General features: G+C 52.9%; 1 protein-coding gene across 2 annotated transcripts; it reads right to left on the minus strand.

Annotated features, from left to right (window-relative positions):
- Positions 1-241: 241 nt before the first annotated feature.
- Positions 242-21,107, minus strand: Edn3 (endothelin 3). 2 transcript variants are annotated; one of them, XM_013159720.3, is made up of 4 exons: positions 20,658-21,107; positions 19,846-20,131; positions 4,437-4,613; positions 242-1,807 (listed from the first exon to the last, which is right to left on the minus strand). In XM_013159720.3, the coding sequence occupies exons 1-4, from the start codon at positions 20,707-20,709 to the stop codon at positions 1,771-1,773; spliced, it is 552 nt and encodes a 183-aa protein (XP_013015174.1). In that variant the 5' UTR covers positions 20,710-21,107; the 3' UTR covers positions 242-1,770. The 2 variants fall into 2 exon arrangements, with proteins under 2 accessions (XP_013015174.1, XP_003462085.1); XM_003462037.5 differs by having other exon boundaries at positions 242-1,811; positions 20,658-21,106.
- Positions 21,108-21,455: the final 348 nt, after the last annotated feature.

Here is a 21,455-nt window from a genome sequence, read left to right on the forward strand (position 1 = left end):
AGAGCCAGGGAAATCACCAGCCCTCTCCCCAAATCTCTTTCCGCCTGCCTCAAACGTCTCATTTCTTCGGGCCCCCAAACCCTGCTCCCTCCTCAGTGTTCAAGCAGTCCCTCATCGGGTTCCCTAACTGGCTGCAGACAGATTCTCTTCCCAAACCCTAACCTCCTCCCGTCCCTTCGGGGGTCCAGGAAAATTTGCCACATAGCCATGCATGTAACAACCAAAAGGAAAAACCCACGAATCAGAGCCAACTCTTGGATTTTTTTATTATGCATCCGACAGTATTTTCTGAGTGTTCGCACAACAAATGAATGTCTTTCCAAGATACCATCTCGCCCCTGTGCCAAACCATGCATCTGCATTTTTAAAATGTAATTCAAGCTCTAAAGGATGTGAGTTTGGATTCAGAATGCAATTTAAACATCTCTTTGTCTATACAGTGATTTTACTGTTAACAGATCTCATAAAGGAGTTGCAGTAGAGAATAGTTCCCCAATAAATAATCGCTTCTCTAAACTATACAAAATCCTGCTAGCAAATCAGTTTGTTTTCACTGCCTCATGATAGATACGCACTTTTATACCTACAATAACTTACGAAGTGCTCCTCCAGGGCTTAACATCTGGTCAGGGCCAATGTTACATCGTGTACCACCTAAAGTCGCTCCTTGCAGTGCCCCTGGTGTGTGCCCGGAAGCAGGTTCTCCCGGCTCTGTGACAGGTGGGGAGGTGGGCAGCCTCTCCTCAAAGCGCCCCGTAGAGGGCACAGAGGCCAGGTCCCACACTCACTGTGAGCGCAGCGTGGCCAGGAGGACCCAGCTGAAGGGGATTCTAAGTCATCGGGTATTACAATTTCCAGATGTTGCCAATTACAGAGATAAATAGGAATTTACATAATTTATAAAGAGTTTGTGTTCACGGTTTATTTTGCAGCCATTCCCTAAAGATCCACATTTCTTCACAATGGAAAAAATATTCAACCTAACGGCCTTGAGCTGGGAGCTGTCTTTATAGCTGGCTTCCTGCAAACAAGGCCTGGGAACTTTACTGTGCACAAGCCTGGTGTCTGTAAGAGACACACAGAGCCAGTCCCGGGAACAAGAGCAAACTCCGTGTGACATGCCCCAGCGTCCAAAGCCAGCAGATACTCTCTCCTCTTCTGGTCATCGGCAGCCCTGTCCTTCCTTTGACACACACTATTGTGACAGGTGTGAAGCACAAGCGAAACTTCTATCTAAATGCGAGCCGCCACAAACTGGAAAGCTACGACCAGGTCTGAGCCGGCAGCTTGCTCCTCGCTACCTCCCGGGTGCAGACGAGGCAGGCAGCCTGCTCCGGCCACACACGCGCTGCGCGGCTAGCACAAGACGCACACGTGTTTACTTTTGCTCACCCCGCTTGGTGTCCACTTACGCTCCAAGAGAAGTCCTGTCAAAAGCCAGTAAGTGGCTTTCCGGCTTGCCGTACCTCTCCAAAAACAATTTCCTGCGTGAAACTGGAGCTCCGGGCATCTGGCCCCAGGGCACATCTGGGATCATTTTACCCATTAGGGAAACTGGGGTCGCTTAGATCTGGGCATTCTGGGAGTAGGGGTGACCTGTTAAGCGGGGACTCTCCGGGTGGGTTTTCCGCCCCAGGTGAATTCACTCCTTGTCCCTAAAGAAGTGGAAATTTGAACCGCGTGTGAGCATCGGCCGCTTGCTGAAGACTGCAGGCAGGCAGACAGGACGGGGTGAGGTCGCAGCGGGGAGCAAGCATTGGTGATGGCCGCCTAAGGCCTACGGCTCTCGTCTCTCCTGGGCGTCAGCCTGTCTTGAGCCGAGGAATGAAAGAAAACAGGTGTTAGAACAGGACAGCCACTTCACACCCCGAGCGGGGCCCCATCTGAGACCCGAGGGCGGCCCCTCCACACAGCCTGCGATCTGCAGGAAGGACATGGAAAGAATGTTCTTGGCAGGTGTGGACCTGGGGAGCCCCCGGCAGCCACCACCCTCAGGGATCCCGCGCCAGGACGGCAGCAGCTGCCACTCCAAGAATTCAACTCTGGACGTTACTAATTCGACTCTTAGGAGAAAACAGGGTTTGTAGCTCACGAAAGTCTTTCTTCCCAAAGAAAGCATTCCACAGGAGCTCAGCATGAACCACAAAACCCTAGAAAAGCTACTTTCGCAGCCCCAACGGGACACTTCGTCTGCCAGTCTCAATCTCAGCTTTTGAACACATGACAGAATGATGAGGACATGGCAGCAGGGGGGCATCTGTGTGTTTTTCCCGTGAAGGGAATCCCTTGCTGGCCAACCCTTGGACATACCCCAGGGCCTTTGCACTTCCTATGTACCTGTTCCCCCGACCAGAATACCGTTCCTTCTCGGGTCCTCAGTGCTCAGCCCTCATTCCCTTCAGGCTTCGGTGCCAGGGTCCCCTGGCCCATCAGGCCCAGCTTTAAGTTATAGGCACCCCAAGGCCTCTCCCCGCCCTGCTCTCCCGTTCTTTGCACATCTAACTGTAGCACACACACTGGTGGGCTTCTGCTCGCACCACCCTGCGAGCTCCTTGCAGAAGACCCTCCATTGCCCACTGGGCACCAACATGGAGAACAGTGCCCAGCACACAGCAGGTGCTAGCGACTCCGCTGGATGAATAAATGATGCAGCAGATGGATGGCTTTAATCATATCCCGCCCTCGCTAAGCGAAGTTTTGGTTTGGGGTGAGGAGCAGGGAAACGGGAAAAAGAACAAGAGGCCAAGCGGGGAGCAGCTGGGGCCTGACTCACTCTCCTGGGCCCGCTTTGCCGCCCCGGCCCGCCTCCTTCCTCTCCATTTTCATTATGGATGCTGACAGATCCCTCTACGGACCACTGGAAGCGATCTGCCACCAATTTGGAAAGCCTCCTGTATCCTGAGCAGGGTTTAATCTCGCCTTGATCAGGCCCGGTAGGAACCGAAGCCACCTCCAGGCTATTATTATGAACATAAATTACCATCCCATTGCAGACGCGCCGGTGAGTCATTAATAAGGACTTCTGATGGACAGAATGACAAATAAGCCCAGTTTGGCTGCAGGAAGCACTAGGGATCTCGCATACAAAGAAGATAAGCAGGTTCCAAATGTGATAAAGTGAAGCAGGGGGCGTGTGACCCCGTGCCAGGCCCCCACACTTCGCCTCTGCCCAGAGTCAGCCCCTGAGAAGGCGGCATGGCGGGGTCGGGGCAGTGTGGGGCCACAGCCGCAGCTGAAGCAAAAGTGGGCTTGGGCAGCTCGGCCTGCAGGGGCAGCGGGGTGGGGGGTCACGCTGGACACAGCAGGCTGGTCAGGGCCAAGGCCAGAGGGTGACAACTGTGCAGAGCAGGCTGCTCTCCCTGTGGCCTGACAGGAGCCATCACGGCGGGCACAGTCGCATGAGCTGTGGGCCCCCCATGTCACCCCCTCCCCGCCCCCACGGAAGGAGCGCAGGCACATCTTCACAGCTTCGTCTCTGCCTCAGGCCGATGCGGGACCTGCTGGCCTTTCTCTTTGTTTGCTTTTCCTGTTGTCCTGAAACGACTGGGGGGAGAGAGCCGGCTTTAATGAATCAACCCGCACCTCCGTGTGGCTGGGTTTCAGTGTCAAATTATGACTTCCTCTTCCCCAGCAGGCAGCGCATTAGAGCGCTCCCCGAGGACCACGTCTCAGGCACAGCTTCGGAGGCTGAGTGCCAGGTGGGCGGCCGCCTGCCGGAGCAGAGCACAGTCTCACTCCTGTGACTCATCAGTCGTTCCAAATGCCAGACAGGGAAGGAAAGTTTGGTCAGCACTGGGTCCTGAGCTCCGGCTCTCTGGGCACCTGCCCCTCTCTGGGTCTTCTCACTCAGGTTGTAGGAAAGTCACATCCCCGACACGGGCTCCAGGAAGGGCTGGGGAAGGCCGTGCAGCCAGGTTGCTCAGCCTTGGCCCAACGTGAGGGACATGAGGAGTGAAGGCTTTGAACAGAGGACAGCTGGGCCAGTGCCCAGGCAGGCTTGGGTCCCTCCCTTACCCTCTGGACAAACCTCGAGCAGCCCTATGCCATAGGAGCAGACCACTGGAAGACCTGGTGAATGGTCCTCCATGCCCCTTTTGGGAAGCCGGACAGTAGAGCAGAGAGCCCCACATGCTGTGGTGGGAAGAAGCTAAACATAATGTATGCGAGGTGGCTAACTCTTCAGTCTTTAACTGTTGGCAATTTATTCAGATTTATGCAAAGAGCTCCTCCTGCCTGGAGAAAGGTGTCTGGAGACCAGATGCACATCCAAAAGGCTGCAAGAGTCAGAGGTGCTACAGCATCTGCCCTCCTGGAGCCAAGGACAGGGCCACATCACCCAGTCTGGGCCTCACAAGATGCCCTGACCTGGCCTGGCCTGGCCTGGCCTGTGGGTGATCCACACCCAGAAACACGCAGGACAAGAAGGGGTGTCATACCTGCTGACCTCCAGCGTCTGTGTGCAGAACTGCATGCAGGCCTTGTCATCGGTCCCCACACAAGCACAGCGCAAATGGGTCTGCAGCGAGGGCCTCGAGCTCCCTGGAAATGGCCCTGGGGACCTCTTACCCCGGAGGCTTCCTCTGTAGTTGGACAGTCCATAGGGCACAGTCTGCCTGCAAAGCACAACATGAAGTCAAGAGAGAGTACGTGGGCCTCCTGCTCAGGGTCCCTTCGGGGTGCAGCCGAGTAGGCCCCTGCTGGAGGAGAAGCATCTGAGTTTTGGAGGCCCTGGAGCAGTGATGGTGAACCTTCTAGAACTTTCAGTGATAAGAAACAGCCATCTGAGGCACGAGTGCCATAGGCTTGCCACCCCTGACAGAGGAAAGTGTGTGCCCCCTTTCCCCACCAAACCCCAGAAAGCAGAGTGGGGCTGCAGGGACGGGAAGATGCAAAACCAGGGCGAAGACCACACATGAGTGTGCCCTGGAGCCCCATGCTCCAGCCCCTGCCTGCCACACTGCAGATTCTAGTGTTTTCTAGGCCAAACGATGCAGGTCTGGGTCCCCCTGCAAGCTCTGTGCTCCCGCCCTGAAAGCTGGACCTGGGACTCCAGCATTGTTCCTCCACCCTCCTTGGGAGAGTCAAGACATGGTGAAGGATCACTGAACACCCTGCCTTGAAAATGTTCTTCCAGTACCCAAGGCCTGACAAGGAATCTGGGAGACCCACAAGCCGTCTTGCCCCAGCCCCTGGGCCAGAGCACCTGGACCCGGAACACCTTCAGCATCTGCAGCCAGAGCGGCGCCCAGCAACCCCGCTAACGGTCTCTCCTGTGTGCAGAGCAGACCCTGCAGTTCACACTAACGAGAACAGGACAGACATAATTACTGCCCTGACCTCTGAACACACTTTCTGGCAGGGATGCTCCACGACCTCGGAGAGGTGGGACACCCCAGTGGCAGGGTAGCCAAGGATGGACCCGGTCTTGGAAAAGTCTCACTTTGAAGCAAAAGAAAAACCCTTGAAAAAGTCTGAAATAGCTGACCATTTCTTTTTGTTTATGGCCGGCATAGGGAAGAGGGGGTGTGATGGTGTTGGAGCACTAAACATTTAGATCTGGCCCCAATGCTTGTATAGCCCCAAACCACTGCTCTCCAGAGAAGAAAGAAGACGGCCAGTCGGACGGGGAAAGCTAAAACCATATGCTTAATTAATGAGTACTGTTGTATATGACTTAGGGACCGATTAACAATACCTCGAAGAAACTTACACGGCTGAAGCCAATTTTCCAATAAATCTTGGTCTTCCTGCTCGTCCCCAGAGATTAAGCCACCTTGGTTTCTATGAGTCCCATGGAGCATCACCAATTATCCACCTCAAAGGGTGGCCTGACTCCTCCCTGTGTTTTCAAAATAAAATCAAATTGAATTTCTTTTCATTAGGAACACACGCCATGGAGTCTTCTGGAGACAGTGAGGGCAAATTGGGCAGGGGTGCCCCGCAGTGATCCGCTGCTCGGAAAGACCCTGCTCCCTGCTGCGCTTGGGGCTGGAGCTGAGGAACCTACTCGGCCCATTCTTCTCTTTCCCACCGAGTGCCCGGAGACACAGCGGAGCAGTGGTTCCCTGCTGACCAAGCACGCCCAGCTGCTGAGCAAACGGAGAAGGAAGGCAGGGTCCAGTCCTGTTCTGAGCTGAACCTTTTCTCAAACCTCCCTGTTTTTCTCAAAAAATGGGAAGTGGCGGAGGGGCGAACAACAGTGCTGTGAGTTGGGATTTGGCTAAAGGTCTATTTTTTCAGTATGAGGGTTACATTAAACCTCTAAGTGTAGACATTAAATCCAGCCCCCTATTTCTCGGTGAAAATTACACACAAGGAATAACAAGGCTCCCATTTTTCCATCAACAGTGAGACCTGCAATTTTGAAATTGCTGTCAGCTGATTATGCATTTATGGATTTAGAACCACTCAACTGGAGCAAAACACTCTAAAGCCTTTTAAGTAAGGAAACAAGGCAACGGGGTATTTGTTAATAGAGCTGTGCTTAGTACTTAGTACTTCCCTGGCAGCCAGGCTACTATGCAAACGCCCTACTAAATTCAAAGCTTGTTTACAAAGCCGAGCACTTCCCTTCCCGAGGACTGGGAGACTCAGTACAGCTGCCTTTGCCAACATCTGGAGCTCCTGGGATGAGAGTTCAACACGGAGGCCAGCCTCCCTCAATGGGTCTACAAATTTTGAGATTTTAAGTCTGATAAGCTTTTAAACAAGAGCTCCACCCCTATATCTGGACAAATGTGGCTTTAAAGCACTCAAGAGCTCAGCGTTGAGTTTAGGATTTAATTTCTCCCTGGGGGAGGGGTTGGAATACAGCAGCCCAAAGAGCTCTGCCATCCCTGCTTCCCTCCACACCAAAGAGGTTCTCATCCGCTCCAGGTAGATACCCTGGGCTGCACCCCCAAGCTCCATCTACCCTCTAGCCTACCCATCTACCCTCTATGGCCACCTTCACACCTGGAGATTTGTGCCTGGGCCTGGTTCTAGAGGGTCAGGTCCAAGAAAACATGTGTGCAGACCCTGGGAGTAGGCTTAGGGACTTCTGAGTAGGGGGCTCCAGCAACTCAAATAAGTTGGAACATGTCTAGAAGAAATGACAGCCTTCAGAGCCAGGCTCCTTGCAGTGGGGTGGGGCATATGGCTAAAGGACAAGGTTGTAGCTGGCCTCTAAGACACGGAGCCTGACCAAGGGGCTTCTCAGCCAGGTCTAAGAGTCAGTGAGTGGCTCCTAGAGAGCAGAAGGCGGGTCTTTAACTTCTCCTGCACCTGTTATGGGCCAGGTGCAAGGCTGAGTAGATAAAACTATTGATTGAATAACCAGTAGCTATACTTCTAGTCTGATAAGACTAGAGTTTCACCCTCATGGGTTCAATAATCATAAACATCATTACAAAGAAGCTCTGACATCTGTTAACTCCCGCTATCTACCCAGTGTTATTTTAAGTTTGACATGGACACAGGCACATGTATCTGTGCCTCCGGGAATTTAATTTACCACAGTATGAAAAAAGGTAAGAGGAATATGTCAAGCCAGAGCGCCCAGGTACACACAAGGTGCAGGTGGAGAAAGAGTGTCTGATTAGTCCATTATTAAACCATAAAGCACTTGCATGATGATCGCTCTGCCCTCTCAGCACTTTCCTGGTTGACCAGAAAGGGTCACTGAACAAATGGAAGGACAGGCTGCAGGAAGAACACACAGCGGGGAGTTAGCAGTAAGTGAAGCAGCTTCTGATGTTGCGACTTGGAATTCTTGCACTCCTCAGGGAGCAGGATCTCACCGACAAGGCCAGTGGTTGAGATCCATGACTAAGCAATACGTAAGGACAATAAGGAACCAGCAAAGCACATGGCCAGCGGTGCACTCTCCGCCACCCATCATGCACCACTGCCTGGCTCATCAGCATCTGTTTCAGCTGTGCTGTGCCCTCTACCACTGCTTCCTGAATGGGGGACAGGAGAGACCTAAGGGTGACACCATAAAAGTGAAATTATTTTGACTGAGACTTCGGATCTGACACCCTTACATGGGGATTTAGGAAATGCAAGTCTCCAGCTCTTCCACCTGTTCAGACATCAGTTTTAACTCAGCCCTGTACAGAAGAGAAGCAGACACGGAGATTAAAAAGCAAAACGCTGCTCGGCACACGCACAGTGACACATCCAGGGCCGTGTGTGCTCGTGTAATAAACTGTCCCTCTGCTTATGTACACACAGTCCACTATCTGATCTCAGAGTATTACTTATCCTTATCTGTCTCCTTTCCCCAAATTCACATGTAAGTGTTAGTAACTATTAAAAACCCCAAATCTCCTGTGTTTATCACTCATCTGTGTCACCACACCGAAAACACTTTGTCTCTACAATAAGTTTTTCAATAAGCGAAGTGCCTTTTTTTTTTAAAGTTTTGCTTTTAAGTTCTGTGTGGCCTTTTCCTAAAGGAATTAGCCATATCCTTTTTTTGATCAGGAAACTGGTTTCCATGCCCACAGCTGAAAGGACACATGCAGACAGTCACAGAGGCCAGTCTCGCCAGCAGCAGAGGACTTCACGTGCCAAATCTGAAATTCTCGGGAAGCGTACCCTCCCCGCCACTCTGGTTTTCATTTCTCCCACTGTTGGCTGTCAGCACATATCTGCAGCAACGCCTGAGCGGGCCGGCACAGGCGTGGAGGCTAAGTGAGCATCACCAGCCAGACACGACAGGTTCCCTGCACACACAAAGTTTCAGTCTCAGATATCAGTAAACCGGTGCCTGGTCAGCTTCATCCAATGGGCAGATATGCTGTTAGAGCTTGGATTTTCACTTACAAGTTCAAATATCAAGCTTCTCTTGAATAACTGGAAGCCGTGCTGATTCCGACATGGCGGGATCTGGCCAGAGCAGGCTGTGCATAAGCCCTCCATCCTGCCCTGGGCTCCCGGTTCCTAATAATTTTACAACTGTCTTTCTAGGCTATTTTTGCTGTGTCTGGCCCTCATGGGCATCTCAGTTTACAACTCCCAGGCTAGTGTTTTGTCCCATAAAATGAAGCTAGACAGGTGACAAGACACATTGACAAAATTAGTGCCTGATGCTATTTTTTTGTTTATAAATATAGTTGGGGTTTTTTCTTAATTTAACAAGCTCAAGTCCTGGCTGAATGTCTTCCCACAAGTCAGATACATTTACCTCACATTTAGGATACTTGTCAAACGGATGATCTGCTTTCTTTGGGTCATATTTTCCTTCTGAAACGGGAAGCAAAGGCAGTGGGGGCCTCGGGTGATGGGCTGAGGGGAGGAGAGACAACAGCCCCCCACCAGCAGACAGTCGGGAGGCAGCCCAGCTGCTGGGCTCTGGTGGTCATAGGACACCAGCCCTGCACTCCCTGGAGGAGCAAATCTGAGAGCCTGACATGCTTCCAAGTAGGGCTCCATTTCACATTTTATTAAATTCCTTCGTAGAAGACACTATGCACCAACATTCCCAATTTTAGTCCGTTTGAGCAAGAAGGACGGTGCCTGTCACTTCCATGGACCATTTTGGAAACATTAACCAGTTGGAACTTTGCTCCAATGAGGAAGACAGGATGCAGTAACCACTGGAACTGGCAGAACATACAAAAGGCTGCGAACACATTTCAACAAACAGCTCATGGAAGCCTGCTGTGTGCAGATACGTGGGGGAGAGAGGAACAAGCTGAGGAGCCGGAGGACCTCACTCAGCGACTTAGCCTAGGGATTTCCAGAGCCTGAGGACAATATGCATTGCGTTTGTCTCCTGGAGGCCAATTTTTCCTTCTCTTCTCAGGAGCAGGTGTGGCTGGGGAGGCAGCTCATGACAGTGTTTGCCTACCATGTGCAAGGCCTTAGGTTCAATCCCGGGACCAAGGAAAGCCATGTATTCCTCAGGGAATTATCCCTCTCCATTGTGTGAGGTCACAGAGAGACTGACCCTGGCCTGCCTCTGCTGAAGACTTGGCAGGTGACCTAAACTGCGACAGTCAAACCCTCTCTTTCCTGAGACTCCTGGAGGAAAAATTAAGGTCAGAAAATCCTCTGGGGCTTCTCTTGGGCAGGTAGCTGCATCCTGCCTCCTCCATCCAGCTGTACCACTGGAACCTCCAGTTCTGCCCATTATTCTTCCTCTCTCCAGGATGAGAGTGGCATGCGTCCTCCCAGTAAAGTCCTCTCACGCATGGCTAGCCAGACTGGGTGTCTGTGCTTGTGACCAGTGAACCCCAACTGCCCCCAGACCTCATGCTCACAAGATGGCAGGAATACTCTCAGGCCCTGACAGGGAGGCCTTTGGTCTCTCCAGCTGCTGGGAACAAGCAAAAAATTTCTTCACTGCAACAGGACACAAAAGAGCATGTTCAGAATCAGGACAAAACCCAACAAGAGCTGGCTGGAGTCCCTTCCTTCCAGATGTGCCCTCTGTGAAATGTGCAGTTCAGTTCCTGCTGTCCTTCAGCAGGTGGAAGCAAGCACAGCACCCCCTTCCCAGCCGCAGGATGCTCGGATCCCAGCCCCCAGCACTCAGCTGACCTCACTCAGTCTTGTCCTCTGCTGAGGCTATCCTTTGTCCACTCATCAGATGCTTAGCAAGTTCCAGAATCTGGACCACCCATAGACGCCCTTCACCTCCAGCAAAGGAAATGAACTAGGAAACGAAGTCCTCAGCGACCTCCATATATGAGTACAAAGCACACATGCACAGTTGCACAGTGATAGAGCCAAGCAGCAATCTGTAGCTTCACCTCTGCTGCAGAAAATTCCCACAGCTTCGGGTCCAACTCTGGCAGCTCCGGCAAGAACAGATGCTCCTAGAGCACTTGGATATGTCCAAAGTAGGGAGTGATGTGCTGTGGGCTGCATGCTAACTTTTTAAAAGGTATTCTACACACACACACACACACACACACACACACACACACACACACGCACGCGCGCGCGCACCCACACGCGCGTACCACACACATGCACCTTTGGGATTCACAAGAATAGCCACTTAGAAACTTTAACAGATCACCGAGTATCACCCCTCGCCTCAGGCACAAGGCTAAGAGCCATTTTCTTCTGCTTCTCTAAGCTGGTGTGATGCCCATGAAACCTGGCCTTGGCTTTTCCCCGGGGGTCAGCAATAGCAGGACTCTACCCCACTGTGTCTGCCTTGTTCACCTCTGTGGGTGTCACAGTGGGTGCCCCGTAATACCCATCACCCCAATAACAAACACCTGTTTAAGAAAGGAAGGACAGGAGGAGGGAGAAAGGGAAGAGGGGGAGCAGGGAGGAAAGAAGTTCGGCTAAACTTGCCTTTACTACCAGGCTGTACCCGACCTCCCAGATGTACAGAATTCTTGGCTGATTGAATGAATTTCTACTTTTTCATCCTTAATTGACTCATCCTAGAGGGTTTTCCTAGAAGGAGTACGGTCTCCAGATGGCTTGAAGTGGAGAAGCTATGTTTGATAATAACACAGTACTCATCAGTACCCTGATGAACAGATCCAAGGCTGCTCACAACTCTAGCACAAATCAAGGATGTGCCTTCTGAACACCCTTGTTGGGCACCTTTTCTGTGATAAGGCCAGCCACGGTTGGCCAGCTCCGGACTCCACCTGGAAATTCCCTCATTTAAGGAGCTCCAAGCAGCTCAGTCACTGTGGAAAGCCCTAGCTCTTTGCTCCAGTATGAAAACCACAATCAATACGGATCCTGTGCCCCACCCAGTCGAAGCAGTTTCCAGCTCACCTACTGTATTTAGGCAGCTGTAGCCCACACTGTTTATACTCCGCTACAGCTGATTCTCGTATGACCGGGGACTTTAACTCCCAAAGCCACAGAAGTCAGCACCCTCTGCCTCCCTGGAACTCAGAGCCAGTCCTCCTCTAAGACTGGCACACACCTGGGCATATACCTAGAAGCACCAGGGATCAAAGGGAAAAAGAACAAGAGATCAAGTACCTGATTCTTGTGTGCTACAAGACTTTCAAAAGTTATGGCACAAAAAAAAAAAAAGAAAAGAAAAGAAAAAAGAAAATTTAGAGTCACAAACTCCAGGAAGTGCAGAATGAGGCTAAGGACTCATATAGATGAGGGGTTTCCTCTCCATCCGTGCCCTCCAAACACATCAAGCAGGGAGAGTCCCCTCCCCCAGCGCCCTGTGACCTTGGACTTGGTGAATTCCAGCTCAAATGCAGGCACGAGTTATCCGAGTCTCATTACAACTTTATTCAGAGCTGCAGACAGATGGAGCTCAAAATAGCTGCCAGCCATGGAAACTTAAGGGGTAAAACAGGGAGCAGGTATTTTTATTAAGATGGCGTGTCTAGAGAGGGGTTAAAAATGCTGACACCACCAGTTTCCCAGTAAGCCCCCCAAAACGCAGACCTAGCTAAGTTTCCAAAAATCCCACGTTAGGGAAAGAAAAGGTCTTAGTGACCAGACCTGCTTTTGCCATCACAAGGATAACAAGATGCACATGTTTTCCAGTCTGCCTGGTCCTCTAATAGACTATTAGACTAATAGACTAACCCCCAACTAAGAGTACTTGGGTCCTACTAGAGACACAGGCTTCCTCCTCAAATAAGCAGCTAAGGCCCGGTAAGGGTGAGGTGGGGCAGCCGATGTCTGCATCAGGTCCTCCCTTACCACAAACATTGATATTCGTCAATCCTAATTTTTCTACTCATTTTAATTTTCTCAGAATATTGCATTACAGTGTCTCACTTTTCCTGCTGAGGCTTTGGCCGCTCCTGAATGTCTGTGGCTGGGGGAGAATCTCGCCACCTCCGATTCATAGCATGACAAGAAATCTGTGTGCATCAGATCTGTAAAAATCCAGAGAAGATGCCCGGCCCTCTGCTTTCTCAGTCACTTGGAGCTGACTTTCCGCAAAGGTATTTTCTACATCCCCAGGCTGTGGAGTGGCCAGCTGTGTCATCCACCAGCTCTATCTCGGTGCCTTTCTCACAGACTCCTGGAACAAATCTGGTTTTGCTTTTAACTCATGGGACTCAGAGCTCAGAGATCCAGAGTCACTGTTTATTAGGGCTTCCTGCTATCTCTGCCTGAGAAGGCCACTAAAAAGCCAGGCTTGTGCCTCAAACCCTCGAAAGGTGCCAAGTTCTGTGAAAGTACTGGGCTCTAAAACTCAAAGCCGGGCTAGAGAGGGATGCAACCAGATGTTTGTCCTGTCTGTTCTGGGAGACTGGTGAGTGGCTGGGACCCAAATATAGATGGCCATGCTGCAAAGAGCAATCTGTGTGGTGGCGCTGACCACTGCACCCATCCTTTCTCTAGCTTTCCTTTCTTTCGGAATATACATGATTCCTATCCCTCAGCGGGCAAAGCATCTCTGAAGTGCACCCATGGATGTATGTGCGTGAACACAGCTATGCGTGAGTGTTACACGTCTATGTTCACTTGCATATATGTTTCTCAGCATCAGCGAAGTCTGTGTTTCCCACTGAAACAGCTGTGTTTCCTCACTGGACACAGAGTCACTCCATGCAAGCAGGCAGGGCACTTGTTACACAGGGTCACCTCGAGCACGAAACGGGCCCCTCCCCGGCTCCCCACCAGACCTGCTGAGAAACGGCAGGTCCAGTGGGGAAGGGAGAGGTGCAGCCTTGAAGTCCAGGCCGCTGTACTCACCGCCACTGGTCCTCCTTAAGGAAGGCATTGTTTGCCTCCCAGCTTCCTTTGTTTTAAATTCTTGCAGGAGTCAACCACAGGAAAGCTATCGCAGAGTCTTTCATCTGCCTTCAGATTTAAGGCCAAGTTCCTAGCTGCCACATGCCTTTCATGTAGCAGAAATCCAAATGCTCCCTTGGGGTCACATAGGGTCACAACCTCTTTGTACTGAGCTTTCTTGCTTCAAGTCAAACTGCCTCCCAGCCCCATTCTGGGCTCCTTGCTGCAGACCAGCCAACTCTGCCTTCGCTGCTGGACATCTCGCTTCTTCATGATGACCCCGGGGCTTCCCATCCGTGGGAACCCAACAGAAAGATCCACCTTTTGGGCACTGACTTTTCTGACAGCTCTGAAATGTCACCCAAAGGCCCTTGAATTTTAAATCATCTCGCCATCAATCGTTCTAAGCATGATGCTACTTGAACTCAAAACACAGACCTGGAAGTATGCTGCATTTCCAAGGAGGAGAGTGACCTGACGGTGTGAAAGAAAAGAACTCATCCATAAAGCGCAGAGCCACACTCAGCCAGAGCTGAGCCCAGGAGCACTTCGAATCCGACCGGAACCATTCTGTTTCACTGTCCTTCACCAAAGCATTCCAGGGAGCAACTTCTCACAAGCCAAAGTCCACAACATTCCCCAGGGCTACTTTCTAGTGACTGCTCATCTCTACCACCCACTTCATGTGTTGAGTAATTCGGAGAGGCAGGGGAAAGGAGGGTCCAGGTCCCCCTGCGGCTGTCAGCTGCAAATTACAGCATCATTTTTAGTCTGCTGGACTCCCTCCACGTAAGGAACCGGAGAATTCCTTCCAAAGACTTCACCACAGGTTGAGGAGGCTCCAGGAGGTCATTCATATTGTCCCAAAGGGCCATCTCCAAATGGCCCCAGGCACCACCCCCACCTCTCATTTTGCAGAATGAACCCAAGCTGGTGACCTCGGAGAGCACACTATGCCCCACTCCTCAAAACATTCCAATTGTTTTCCTAGACTAAAGAGAAGCAATAAAGAATGGCAGAGGCAGGGCAGAAGGGCAGGACTGCGTCTCATTCTGCCTGGAACAACCTTTGGCCACTGGTGCCTTTATCAAGCAGCTTATCAGCAACGGGCCAGCCAGGCACACCTCTCCCCAGGGTGTGGGAAGAGTCTTGCTCCCAAGAACCCTAATACACACGGTAACAAGGTAAGCCTCACCAAGTGTTGGAGGGGACAGGGTACAGGCTTACTCGGGAGCCCTGCAGGGCAGTGACACTTTCCAAAAGCTATGATGGCCACAGAGGCTCCGTCCCTTCGACTCAAAGGGCCACACATTCCTAGCAATAGTTCAGCCTGGCCTGGCTCGTGGGACAGAGTGGCTTCAATTGGGGTCCCCGGAATCCCATGACAGATGCACAGCTGGTTCTCATCTGCAAGAAACTGCAGTTCTAGCCCCCCTGCTCCATCAGAACACCCTAAAATTTAGCAAGCATTTTCTTGCAAACACACTCAAGTGCATCTTTCTTGAAGAACTCAGAAGACGAAGCCAGAAACTATGGCAATATTGTCTTTCTGAGATAGATCATATCAAAATCAAAGTTCAAATGCTTTATTATTACGATTACTATCATTGTCCTTGTTTTACTCCACTTCTGTCTAGAGCAAAAGAATGCAAAACAAATGTCATTCCTGTGGGATTAGGTAAGCATGCCGTGTGTCGGAGTGGTCCAGGCAGCTGGGCCGAATGTCCTTTAGGAGATGGTCAGTCCATGGGGCTCAGGGAGACCTGAGGTCAAGGCCCTACACCAGGCCTAGAGTCTGTACCTTACAGAACCAATGCCAAGAGCTGATGGCATGTCCACCCTAGGGCCACACGGAGTCACAGCTAGGGCTCGAGGCCAGGGTACCTGGGTACGAAGTCTGCTCTCCAAACTCTCCCGGCCAGCCCACAGGACTGGGAGTTGGAAGCCCAGATTTTCTGCCAGTCATGATTTCGAGCATCCCACTCCGCTCTTTCCATGAACACATCCCTCCTTGTAAGCCACGTGGCTCAGATTTCCATGCGGAAGACACACGGTCACCATCACAGCCTCCAGCACTTACTTCGTGTGTCCATGGGGGGAGGGTAACAGCTGGCAGGCTCCCTCAGCTTGTGGCGTGGGGGGCTGCTGCAGGGCACTTGGCTGGGTGTTCTGCAGCTCTTCAGCCAGCTCTGTGGGGCCAGCTGCAGCAGGATAGTTAGAACCAATGACCACATGGCGGTTGACCAGGTGTTTGGTCAAACACCACTCTGTGTTGCTGTGAAGGTCTTTTCTAATGCTGTTAAATTTATGTCAGAAGACTCTGAGCAAAGCACAGGACCCTCCATAAGGTGGGCAGGCTGCATACTGAAGGCCTCATGAGCAGACCGAGGTTCCCCAAGCAAGAAGAGACACTGCCTCCTCCTTGCCTTCCGGCTCAAGTCTATGCCACCAGCTCCTGCTGGAACGTCCAGCCTCAGTCTGCAGATTTCAGACCTGCCAGACCCACGGTCACATGAGCCAAACCCAGCTTTGTGTGTGTGTGTGTGTGTGTGTGTGTGTGTGTGTGTGTGTGTGCCTAAGCATGTACACGCACGCACACACACATACTTCCTACTGGGTCCGTTTCTCTAAAAAATCTGGAAACCCCTGACTGATACAATAACCAGTTTTTCCTAGGACACTCGAGTTTTTATGTGGAGTCACAGAGGACAAGCCCAAGCAAACAAGGGCATGAGTATTGCATCTTCTGGTTCTTGGCCTCTCCCCTTACTATTTTATTCTTTGCAAAATTTTCAGAATAAGATAGGATGTGTTTTGCTCTGATCTGGGATTTTTGGTTGGCATTGGCGGGATTGTTTGGGGACTTAGGGTTCCTAAAGTGGCCAAGCAAAGTTTTAGGAGAATGACTGTCCCACACAGTTAGCTGTGATCTCAGCCACCTCTACTGAGCCAAGAAATGCAGTCACCAAGGGAATCTGCTTCCTGTCTGGGGCCACAGACTTTTTGTAGAATATGATGGAAGATACGGATCATGTGCCTCAGAAAACATACATTCTCGTGCCAATTCAGTGAGCAAAGCCACACGTGCTAGGCGAAGGAAGTTCACAGGTAGGGGAAAATGCTTCGAGTTAGCCCACAGCCACAGGGGAGGCAAGAAAGGACAACTGGGGTAGGGCTTGTGCGAAAGTCAGTCAACCAGCATTAACCGGTCATCTGTCAGATGCTGAGTGCTGGCAGAAAGGGCTGCCCGAACTCAGATCCTAGGAGAAAAGAAGAACCAGGAAATCTCAGACCTCCTGTCCAGCAGGTTCTTATTAGAATGACTAATCCCTTGGGCCTAATGTAGACAACTACCATTCCATGAGAAGATGCAAAATGGGTCCCAAGAGGAATGCTCCATGCTACTCCTGCAGGGTTAAGCCTGCGAACACGGCCCAAGTAGCCACATGCGCGGAACGCTCCTTCCCTGGAGGTCTACACAAGTGTCTTCCCAAGACAGAGCAGCACTGCAGACTTCCTCAACATGCAGTTGAATGGGCATAAGGAGGAAGAGCCACCCCAAAGTGCAGGAACACCCATGACGCAAGAATCTGGGTGCAGGCGTGAGGACCGAGGCCCCTCCAGATTCGCACACAGCCAGCTGTAGGGCCTGGCTGCAGATCACAGCCTGGGGTAGAAGCTTTGAGGGCAAGACCAGAAGGTCTGCGGAGGTGGAGGGGCGAAGTGACAGGGAACTAAACATACGAGAGAGGGGGGCTGAGACAGAAATAGGATCAGACCCCGGCTCGCCCTTCCAGGGCCCTGCAGCCGGAGACAGCCTCCATTCCCCCGCAGGACCCACACTCCCTGTCAGACACTAGGACCCATTTTTCTCAGCTTGCAGTCTGAGATATTTTAGTACACGTGCTGCCGGAGTGGGCACTCTCTGAGATATTTTAAAGGTAAGGAGCTTACCTATCCATCAGTTTTCAAGAAAGAAGCAGTGACGAGAGAGAAGGGACAGAGGGAGAAGGAGAGAGGAAAAGAAATGAGAGGGGGGTGTGAAGAGGAAGGTGGGGAAAGGCCAGCCAGAAAGCTCTTCCATCTGTCACGTCTATGGTTTATTTCATTTCAAAGCGCTCAAGCCTGGCTCTTCTCCCCTTTGTTTCCAAGAAGCTCACGGATGCCCGAACCTCAGATTTACCTCCTCTTTCCCAGTGTTTAGAACGAGTCAGGGTGGGAGGCGAAGGGAAGAGGTAAATCAAACTTTGAGAGAAAGTTATCAAGTTGGCTGTTCTGGAAACAGTCAACGATCCATAGCTGCATTTCGGGACACAGAAGACAGCTCAAGATTCTCGGCAGGATTTCAAATACCACAAGGTGTTTGTGGAGTCTCTCATCCAGGGCTCAAGTAATCACTTCCTGCCCAGCGAGGCTTGGAGGACAGGTGGAGAGCTGGGGGGATCTCCAAACCTCATCCCTATCCCTAGCCAAGCGCTCAGCTTGCTTTCTTCTTTGTCCTCCTAGGTGAACAGCTTGGGATTAGCACCAAGACTAGGCCTCAGTCCTCTGCTGACTGCCTGGAGATGACTCAAGTCATCTTGAGGGCCTGGAGCCCGCAAGTCTGTGAAACTAGTCTGGTGGAATCACAGTGCTAGAAGGGTAAGAACAGAACAGGCAAGCGTCAGGGTGATGGAGGCCATAAGAGAAGGTGACCCTGCTACTGCCCAGGAATAGAAAGCCATCCATGATGCCCGACACCCACCACCTTTATCCCCCCATCTCCCTATGACAGGCTGACAGATGTTCAGGAGTCTCCTCAGACTCAGCCCAGACAAGCACATCATGCTGTCAGGACCAACTACAGACTCAGTGGGACTCAGATTAAAAGGAAAACGTGCAAACCCTTGGTTCAAAAAGGATTAAGAATTTTATGACAGCCATGTCAGGGCATTACATGAGCCAAGACCCTTCCACGTTCCAGGCCTGTTTGGGTGTCTAGGTGGCTTGCCAACGAGGCTGGCCCCACCTGTCATTCTGGAATAGTGGGGTGACCTTCAGACCTAGCTGCAGTTCTCAGAAGTCATGTCACCTGCTTTCCGACACATGGATCCCTCAGGATTACTCTCCCTTGCACCTCATTCTTAAAGGGTCTGGCTGGGGATATAAGCCCCCTTAATGCTCTCACTCAGAGGGATTCCAATGTTAATGGGCTTGGGACGTAGAGGCAGTAATGGAGATGCCTCAGAACACTGTTGCTTGTCACGGCCTAGAGGCTGCATTCAGAGTCATCTCCAAGTTCTCAGGCAAGAATCCTGTTGCAAGCATAAGTTCCTAGAGATCCTGAGGACAGCCAGGCAACAGATCTGAGAGGCACCTGGTCCAAGTCCCAAGTGCTCAAGAGAGAGCCCAACCCAGGTGGTGGTAACCAACAAGGTCAAGAGCCCCACATTACTTGCAAGACGGGGTCTGCTGCCAGGGCTCCCAGAGGGCTGCGGGAGAAGAGGGCAGGGGCGAATCCTCCCAGGGCCCTGGGCAAGGGTGGCCTTCACTGTACCGTGCCCCAGCTCTGCTGCAGAGGTGCTACCAGGCCCTAGGAAAGGGGCTTCTAAAGACAGAGGCAGGGACGCTCTGGCATGGCCCTGGGCCACTGGAACCAGCTCCTCAAAGACCCGGGCACGGGCAGCCCTGCATCTACTCTGCCTCAGCCTTTGGGGAGGCCAGGGAAGGAAAGGAGCCCAGTTTACCTTTCACTCCCCAGGGAGCAACCTGCTTTCAAGGAATTTTAAACCCCTGGACCCTGGCAAGGTCAGACGCCAGCAGGGACGAATCCACTTAGCCTTCGAAGCAGGAGATAAACTTTGGGGGCTTCCTCTGTCTCAGAAAAGAGGCTCAGAGAGACTTCTCAGGTGTCTAATCCCCCTGGCCAGCTCATTTCACTCAGAGAGAACGGCCCCCCTTCCACCGATCACAAGCCTAAGATTGAATTTCTCCCTGGGCAGACCCTCAAATGGGATCAAGGTGAGGCCCGTGACCTGCAGACAGACCTGGACTGGCAGGAGACCTCAGCAGGAGCTGGACTCCAAGCCAGGTCAGCAGCCAGCCAGCTAGGGCAGGAGGAGACCCTGCCAGAACCTGGGGGTGCGGGGCTGGCCCGGAGCTGCACCCCCCCCCCCAAGGCCGACTCACTCAGGAGTGTTGACCCAGATGATGTCCAGGTGGCAATAGTAGACGCACTCCTTGTCCTTGTAGGTAAAGCACGTGCAGCGCCGGGCACGGTGGTGCTGCTGGGGGCCCAGCCCAGCTGCCTGCTCCTGCCCAGACTTCCCGGGACTCTGTGCTGTTGCTGAAGCCCCAGGCTCCTCGCTGGGGCCAGGCACCGTCTCTTTGCAGTCCCCCTCGGATGCGGCTGCAGGGGTGCCCCGAGGTAGGCTGGTCCTGCCGGAGCCCCCAGCCTGAGGACAGGGCCCAAGTCCTGCAAGAGGCACAGTGAGGGGCTCCTGAGCTGCTGGGATAAAAACTGAAACCCACCACCCCCAAACACCAGGAGAGGGTAACTCGATTCTGCAAAGGGTGCGTGCTCTCTAAGCACCCCAAGCTATGTCAAACGATCTGTTTGCAAGTTATGTGCATACTTTGTGAACAGCTTGCACACTGTTTCCGCTCTCTGCAAAGTCTGCAAGCAATTGCCCTGGTTGAATACTTGCACGCATTTGGCACTTTCTGAGAACTTTGTGAGCATTCTGCACGGTCTCTGAATAGTTTGCAAACTTTCTGAAAAGATTCGAACTTCATGAAAACTTGACCAGGTCGCCAGGGCTGCAAGCCCAGGGCCCACAGGGTCGTCCTAGCCGTCCTCCCCTCCCATGGCCCCCAAGTGCTTGCAGGGCTGCAGAGCCCAGGCAAGAGTTAGCTCCCCACGCAGGCGGACCCCGCGCCCCCTCCCCAGCCCCTTTGTGCGCTCACTTGCTGGCTCAGCGAGAGGCACCCCGCCTGCTTACCTGCAGCGGAGGTCACTGTGAGCCCGAAAAGGAGCCACAGTCCCGGCTCCATGAACCCCGATCGGGCGTGGGTGCTGCTCAGGCCCAGCACAGCCGGCCGCCTGTGGCCGCGAAAGGGCACGGGGGCCGCACAGGGTTTCCCAGTCCGGCCGCTGTCCGGCTGCGTCCTGGGCTCCAGCTTCAATTTGGCCGCGGCGGTCACAACTTTCCGAGCGCGCTGCCCATCCCCGCGCAGGGCCAGACGGCTGTGGGCGCCGGCTTTTCTGGTTCCCGCACCACCCCCTTCGCTCCCCGCCCCCCAGAGGGGCTGGAGCCGCTGCGCTGAGCCTTTGAACCCTGGGAGCACGGGGGTCGCCTCCCAGGCGCGGGCGGGGGAGCTGGCCCGAAGCTGGCGCCCCAAGCGAGCAAGCGCACCCCCGGACAGCACAGCGAGGGGCGGGAGCAGGGGCGTCCCGGACCGGGTGATGGTGGGGAGGAGGAGGAGGAGGGGGAGGGAAGGCAGAGGGGTGCGGAGAGAGGGGGCGGGGCGGGGCCCGGACAGCTGGAGGACCCCGTGCCCGCGTGCACACACACGCATGCACTTACACTCGCATTCACGCTCGCAGGGCCCCGCCCGCTTGCTGCCCAGGACGCACAGCCCCCAGCAGCTGCCCCCACCCCAGGAATTGGAAGCCGCCCATTAGAAGGCTGCGATAGGCTGTAACCCTCTACCTCAGGGTCTAAGGGGAGGAACCCCTCCTCGGTGTTCACCTGGTGACACCTCACCCTTGCACGGGCCTGTTGGCCAAGGCGCGCGTG

The sequence above is a fragment of the Cavia porcellus genome, unplaced genomic scaffold (assembly GCF_034190915.1).
Source record: "Cavia porcellus strain 051 isolate PalLab524CR breed Dunkin Hartley unplaced genomic scaffold, mCavPor4.1 scaffold_5, whole genome shotgun sequence".
NCBI lineage: Eukaryota > Metazoa > Chordata > Mammalia > Rodentia > Caviidae > Cavia > Cavia porcellus.

Excerpts from the sequence above, each read along its gene's own strand:
- Edn3 (XM_013159720.3), bottom strand. The coding sequence starts at position 20,709 with ATGGAGCCGGGACTGTGGCTCCTTTTCGGGCTCACAGTGACCTCCGCT. Across the intron at positions 20,132-20,657 it reads CACAGTGACCTCCGCTGCAG|GACTTGGGCCCTGTCCTCAG; the intron begins GTAAGCAGGCGG and ends TGCCTCTTGCAG. Across the intron at positions 4,614-19,845 it reads ATCTGGGTCAACACTCCTGA|GCAGACTGTGCCCTATGGAC; the intron begins GTGAGTCGGCCT and ends TGTGCTTTGCAG.